Source organism: Megalopta genalis, unplaced genomic scaffold, assembly GCF_051020955.1.
Source record: "Megalopta genalis isolate 19385.01 unplaced genomic scaffold, iyMegGena1_principal scaffold0020, whole genome shotgun sequence".
Classification (NCBI taxonomy): Eukaryota; Metazoa; Arthropoda; class Insecta; order Hymenoptera; family Halictidae; genus Megalopta; species Megalopta genalis.
Window position 1 is genome coordinate 504,821 of NW_027476090.1, and position 7,628 is coordinate 512,448.

The following is a 7,628-nucleotide window of genomic DNA, read 5'->3' on the forward strand; positions in this document are numbered from 1 at the left end:
GCTAAATTACGTTTACCACTAGATTTTGTAGCTAAACCATTTGTTTCGTATGAATTTGAAGTTAAGCCTACTACTCCGAATTGATTTGAAGATAAATCATCTGTTTCGCATGGATTTGAATCTAAACCTTCTACATCGCGCTGATTTGAAGCTTAATCTTGTGTTTTGCATGGATTTGAAGCTAACTCGTTTGTTTTCCCTGCATTTGAAGCTATATCACTTATATCGCAAGTATCTGAAGCTGCATCATTTGTTTCGCCTGGATTTTGAGCTCACTCGTTTGTTTCTCCTGCATTTGAAGCTATATTACTTATGCCGCAAGTATCTGAAGCTAAATCATTTGTTTCGCATGGATTTGAACCTAAGCCTTCTATTTCGCATTGATTTGAAGCTAAATCATGTGTTTCGCTTGGATATGAAGCTAATTCGTTTGTTTCTCCTGCATTTGAAGCTATATCACTTATATCGCATCTATCTGATGCTAAATCATTTGAATCACATGGAATTGAATCTAATCCCTCTATTTCGAATTGATTTGAAGCTAAATCATGTGTTTCGCTTGGATATGAAGCTAACTCGTTTGTATCTCCTTCATTTGAAGCTATATCACTTATATCGCGTGTATCTGATGATAATCATTTGTGTCGCATGGATTTGAACTTAAACCTTCTACATCGCATTGATTTGGAGCTAAATCATGTGTTTCGCATGAAGGTGGAGCTAAACCTTCTACATCGCATTGATTTGCTGCTAAATCAGGTGTTTCGCATGGATTTGAAGCTAAATCGTTTGTTTCGCATGCAGTTGAAGCTATATCATCTATATCGCTAGTGATTTAAGCTCAATCATTTGATTCGCATAGATTTGAAGCTAAACCTTCTACATCTCATTGACTTGAAGCTAAATCATTTTTGTCGCATGGATTTGAAGCTAAACCATCTACATCGCATGGATTTGAAGCTAAACCTTCTATATCGCATATATTTGAAGCTAACTCGTTTGAATCGTCTGCATTTGAAACTATATCACTTATATCGCAAGTATCTGAAGCTCAATCATTGGTTTCGCTTGGATATGAAGCTAACTCGTTTGTTTCTCCTGCATTTGAAGCTATATCACTTATATCGCATGTATCTGATGCTAAATCATTAGTATCGCATGGATTTGAAGCCATGCCTTCTACTTCGCATTGGTTTGAAGCTAAACCATTTGTTTCGCATGGATTTGAAGCTAAGCCTACTACTCCGAATTGATTTGAAACTAAATCATGTGTTTCGCCTGGATTTGGACCTAACTCGTTTGTTTCGTCTGTATTTGAAGGTAGATCACTTATATCGCAAGAATATGAAGCTAAATCATTTGTGTCGCATGGATTTGAAGCTAAAACTTCTACATAGCATTGATTTGAAGCTTAATCATGTGTTTCGCATGGATTTGAAGCTAACTGGTTTGTTTCCTCTGCATTTGTAGCTATATCACTTATATCACAAGTTCCTGTGCTAAATCATTTGTGTTACGGCCAAGTGACCTGGATTTATGGCAGGGGCCATGTGCTTGGGTACCCGGACGGTATGGGTCTGTCCCGGGCCGTTCCCGGGCACATGTGGCACGGTGATAACGTGCTGCACCGAGATTCCTGATCTCAGGAGCTCAGTGACGAGAAGTTTCTTCCGGAGGCTACAGCATCCAGAGAAGGCAGTGCATATAGCTTCAGAGCAGTGCAACACCACAGAAGTCCAGCACCACAGCACCACAGCAGGACAATCACGCAGCAGCTCAACATCATTGCAGAACAACGCAGCATCCCAGTGCAGCCAACAGGCATCGACAGCAGTTCCAAGTATCCCAGCCCAAGTGTTAAGTACCTTTATAGTCCCATTTGCGTCAGTAAATCACTATGGCGGAAGATCTCAAACCGTTGATGATCGAGCGCGGAACGGTCAAGGCTGCACTCACGCGTTTTAAGACATTTATTTGCAAATTCGCGACCACGACTTCGGTGGGCCTTGAATGTCTCCTTGACAATTTTAATAGAGTTCAAACGAGAATCGAAATACTCGTAGCTGGAACGGACGCCGAAGCAGCGCACGCGATCGAGCGCGAAGAATTCGAGACGGCGTATTTTGATCTGATAGATCAAGTCGAAATAGTCATTGCCCGTGCCACTCCGGAGCAGAGTAGGATAACCACGAACAGCCCGATATCCGCGCAGACTGCAGATACCGCAATAAACGTTGGATTACCGACACTGCAACTGCCTTCCTTTGATGGCAATTACAGTGATTGGGTGAAATTTAAAGACACATTTACATCAGTGATTCACGAGAATAATTCATTAACAGACATACAACGGTTCCATTATTTAAATACCTCACTCAAGGGGGTAGCGGCTCGTGTGATTCAAGCGTTAGGCGTGTCCGGAACAAATTACAGACATGCATGGGAATTACTCAAGTCGCGATATGAAGATTCCACAAGTCTCAAGCGGCATCATGTAAATTCATTACTTGATTTAAAATCCATTCAAAGGGAATCAGACATCACATTGCGGGAATTTCTGGACGAAGCTACAAATCATAGAATAGCGTTAATGTCTTTGGGTGAATCGGTTGAAACTTGGGATACCATGTTAGTTCCATTATTGTCCAGAAAGTTAGGTCAAGTGTCCATAAGAGAATGGGAAAGGAGAATAATATCTCAGTCGGAAATGCCTACATTTGGTCAATTATCTGCGTTTATAGAAGAACGTTCCAAATATTTAGCAAATATCGCGGTCAGTGTTCAGGTAGCTGCACCCAGGGTCGACCAGCGACCTCGAGGAACAAATAATACCCCTCGTTACAACTACATAGCTTCGCATGTAGTTAACTCAGCCGGGTGCCCCGCATGCAAGGCCAATCACGCGATATATAACTGTGAGAAATTTAAGAACAGTGATTTAAATACAATAACAAAGATAGTGCAAGAAGCCCGGCTGTGTTTCAATTGTTTGTCATCGGGACATCGGGTACGGGCGTGTACACGGAGTCATTGCAAACAGTGTGGAAGGAAGCATCATTCCTTATTACATAATCCCGAATTCAAACGCGCAGAAGAAGGCTACGCGGCTACAGGAGAATCAGATTCGCGAGAACCCCCAGTACTCACAGCTAACGTAGCAAATACAATAGGGCATGCCGTATTATCAACAGCAATAGTTTATGTCAAGAACAAGGGGGGTCAGTCACATAAATGCAGGGTATTATTAGATTCGGGATCTCAAGCAAATTTTATAACCACGGAATTTTACCAACGACTCGGCATCAAACCGACTGCAATAAGTTCAACAGTGACAGGATTAGGAAGGGCAGTAAATTCCATAGAAGGTAGAGCAACATTAACAATTCATTCGCGATATAATAAATCTCAACACACGGTACAATGCCTATCAATAGAAACCATCACGTCAGACATGCCCAATTTTCAGATACATAGAGAAAAAATAGAAATTCCAAGTCACATAGAGCTAGCCGATCCAGAATTCCATTTACAACGGCCAATAGATATGCTCATTGGAGCAGGTCTATTTTGGACATTGCTATGTGTCGGTCAACATAAGTCAACTTCCAACCTGCTCTTGCAAAAGACCCAACTAGGTTGGGTTTTGGGAGGCACTCCTACCTGTACAAATAAGAAATTATCACAAGACAATAAGTGTTGTTTAGCCACACTCAATGACCTACAATCTCAATTAGAGAGGTTTTGGGACATAGAGGAACTAACCCCAAGAGATACTAGATTAATCGATGAATGCGAGGCACATTTTAGGGAAACCATAAGACGAGACACGGACGGTAGATATATCGTTAGAATACCGTTTAAATCCTACGCAAATGAATTAGGTACTTCGCGAGCGCAAGCTGAACGGCGGTTATATTCGTTAGAAAGGAGGTTAGCAAGATATCCAGAAAAAAGACAGCAGTAAACAGAATTCATGTCAGAATATGAGACATTAGGGCATATGTCGCGCATTGTAGAAGGTACACACGAGCAATCCGCCTACTATCTTCCCCACCACGCTCTATTCAAGGAAGGCAGCACGACAACGAAGCTTCGTGTTGTGTTCGATGGATCAGCAAAATCCTCATCAGACCTTGCATTGAACGACATCCAATTTTTGGGTCCTACAGTTCAAAGCGATTTAATTTCCATTTTAATTCGTTTTCGATATAATCGGTACGTCCTGTCGGCCGATATTGCTAAAATGTATCGACAAATTTTAGTTCATCCAGCAGATAGGAAGTATCAAAGACTTTTGTGGCGAGCACAGCCCCATCTCCCAGTCCAAGAGTACGAGTTAAACACAGTAACTTATGGTACAGCATGCGCTCCTTTCCTAGCGACTCGTACTCTGCACGAAATTGGACTAACCTGTGCTCACACATTTCCGACGAGCAGTAAGGTTATAATCAATGATTTTTACGTAGACGATTTATTAACTGGGGCTCAAACAGAACAGGAAATAGAAACGCTGAAAAGGGAGCTGACGCAAATTCTATCACAAGCAGGTATGGACCTTCGTAAATGGGCAAGCAATTGCCCGACAGTTACAGCAACACACAGTACAGAGAGAAATCGCGTAATCGCCGTAGATAAAGACCCAAAAACGTTAGGCCTCTTGTGGTCACCGACGACCGACCACTTAATGTTTAGAGTAGAATCCCCACAGAACCAGCGTGTCACAAAACGTACTATTCTTTCTGAAATAGCTCAAATTTTTGACCCGTTAGGACTAATATCCCCCATTGTAATAGTCGCAAAATTGATCCTACAACAACTATGGCAGACTCAGATAGGTTGGGATCAATCAATACCGCAGAACCTGCATAGTCAATGGCTCCAATACCGCCAAGATATTAGCAAGGTAGGAGCAATGAACATCTCGCGATGTGCAATTTCAGAGTGTTTAGATGATATAGAACTGCACGGGTTTTCAGACGCGTCCGAGAAGGCGTACGGGGCTTGTGTTTACCTGCGCTCTAGGGATCTGTCAGGTAGTTGGGTAACGCGCTTATTGTGTGCAAAGTCCAGAGTCGCACCGCTCAAAACCATTTCATTACCGAGATTAGAATTATGCGGTGGATTATTACTAGCAAATGTAGTAAACAAGGTTAGAATAGCATTAGACACAGTAAGGTTTAAGGAATACCTGTGGACAGATTCGACGATCACCCTCGCCTGGCTTTGAAGCTCCCCAAACAAATGGAAAACCTTCGTAGCCAATAGAGTATCGCAAATTCAGGGTTTAACGTCAAGTGATAGTTGGAGACATGTAGCCTCTGAAGACAACCCGGCAGATTTAATTTCACGAGGCACAAAACCAGGTACATTACAGAATACAACCATTTGGTGGGACGGTCCCACCTGGTTACGTCAGAGCTCAAGTCTATGGCCTAGCGCGTTAAATAACCCTATCGACGTTCCGGAAGAGAAGGAAAGGAAACCGGTTATGTTGACTATATCGACTGCAGAGAGTAGCATTGTCAGGAGATTTTCAACCTATACGCGATTACTCAGAAGCATAGCATACTGTCTCAGATTTGCCAAAATTATGAGAAACCGAGTTAAAAAATTAGAAGGTGACGCATCAGGTTCGCTAATAACGGGTCCATTGACAACAATAGAAATCAATGCAGCGAGAACACGTTTGGAATTACTTGCGCAAAGGGAGGCATTTTCGACAGAGATCAGATTAGTACAAACGCAACAAGCACTTCCAAATTCCAGTGCGCTACGATCTCTAAATGTATTTCTGGACAATGGCGGACTACTCAGGGTGGGCAGAAGACTATCCAACGCACCCATAGACTACGATCAAAAACATCCGATCATATTGCCACCAAAGCATCCGCTAACGGATTTAATAATCAAATGCGAACATCACAGGTTAATGCATGCGGTATGTCAGGCTGTTTTAACGTCATTACAAACAAGGTATTGGTTAGTCTCAGCAAAACATAATGTAAAACGAAACATACGGAAATGTGTACGGTGCTTTAAAACAAACCCATTGAGTCAAACCTATCAGATGGGTCAATTACCTGCGTCGAGAGTCACCCCAGCGCGACCTTTTTTTACCTGTGGAGTTGATTACGCAGGCCCATTTTTTACAAAGGAGAGAACGAGAAGCAAGGTAACAGTCAAGGCATACCTATGCATTTTTGTATGTTTCGTTACGAAGGCCGTACATTTAGAATTAGCTACCGACTTGAGTACCGACGCATTCATAAACTGTTTCCGGCGTTTTATTGCCCGACGGGGACGATGTCATTGTATCATATCCGATAACGGTACAAACTTCATTGGGGCGCGAAACGAGCTAATTGAGCTAAATATCTTAATTAAGGACAAACAACACAACGAAAAAATTGCAAACGCACTAAGTCAGGAATCCATCGAATGGCGATTAATTCCTCCGCACTCTCCACACTTTGGTGGTTTGTGGGAGGGAGCGGCCAAATCTGCTAAATACCACCTCACACGCGTTATAGGAGATCAGAGGCTCACGTTCGAAGAGCTATATACGTTACTGACGCAAATAGAATCCTGTTTAAATTCACGTCCACTTTCACCATTATCCTCAGATCCCACAGACCTAAACCCTTTGACTCCTGAGCATTTTTTAATTGGTACTGCCCTTACAACACTGCCATCTCCTGACCTACGAGATATCAAGGACACTCGACTCAACAGATACCAGCTAATCCAGCAAATGGTCCAGCATTTCTGGCAAAGGTGGCAGCGGGAATGTATACAACAGTTACAGCAACGACACAAATGGCAGCATTCCACCACGTCGAAATTAGCCGTGGATTCCTTGGTCATCATCAGGGAGGACAATCTACCCCCGTTACAGTGGAGCATGGGAAGAATCGTTCAGGTTCACCCTGGTACAGATGGAGTGATTCGTGTCGCAACAGTCAGAACGTCAACCGGAACAATTAAACGACCCGTGACAAAATTGTGTATAATATCTTTAGATCACTTAGAAATGTCACACGAGGTGTAGCGCAACTATGTATAGTGTAAATTTCGATCATTGTAAATATTGTAATATTCACACAGAATACGTAGATTGTAATCATATCATAAGCTTACACTTATATGGGTTATCAAATATAGACATAGTTGAACATGCGATGCATGTTCAAGGTGGGCGGTATGTTACGGCCAAGTGGCCAGGATTTAAGGCAGGGGCCATGTGCTTGGGTACCCGGACGGTATAGGTCTGTCCCGGGCCGTTCCCGGGCACATGCGGCACCGTCATAACGACTCCTGGTCCTTGATTACGGTCCAGTCAATTACGGTTGGGTCTGGCATTGTTCGGGCACGTAGGCCCATCAGCGCAGGATGTCTAGCAGGAGTTATTTTGCCACTCTCCCTCCTAACTCCCGACCCACCGTTTTGGGGCAGTCTCACTGGATTTGGGATTGCAGTGATTGGACCGTAATTCCTTGCCGCCCACCCTAGGTCAAGAGAAGTAGGGAGGACCGAGGTGATATTAGGCATGACTCCGGTCCTCTAGAGACAAGACGGAATAGACAGACAGAAAGCACAGAACATCAAAGGGCACAGAACATCAGAAGAGA

At 43.1% G+C, this 7,628-nt stretch overlaps 1 protein-coding gene across 1 annotated transcript; it reads left to right on the top strand.

Moving 5' to 3' along the window:
- Window positions 1-1,601: 1,601 nt before the first annotated feature.
- On the top strand, window positions 1,602-7,048 carry LOC143260822 (uncharacterized). Its single transcript, XM_076527444.1, has 7 exons — window positions 1,602-1,611; window positions 1,684-1,887; window positions 2,064-3,881; window positions 4,017-4,355; window positions 4,467-5,170; window positions 5,282-5,938; window positions 6,386-7,048. Exons 1-7 carry the CDS (start codon window positions 1,602-1,604, stop codon window positions 7,046-7,048), a joined length of 4,395 nt encoding a protein of 1,464 aa, XP_076383559.1.
- Window positions 7,049-7,628: the final 580 nt, after the last annotated feature.

What these genes read in the sequence shown, in the direction of transcription:
- LOC143260822 (XM_076527444.1), top strand. An exon ending in TTAGAATAGCATTAGACACA is followed by an intron (nt 5,171 to 5,281) that starts GTAAGGTTTAAG and finishes TCGCAAATTCAG; the next exon opens with GGTTTAACGTCAAGTGATAG. An exon ending in ATCACAGGTTAATGCATGCG is followed by an intron (nt 5,939 to 6,385) that starts GTATGTCAGGCT and finishes ATCTTAATTAAG; the next exon opens with GACAAACAACACAACGAAAA.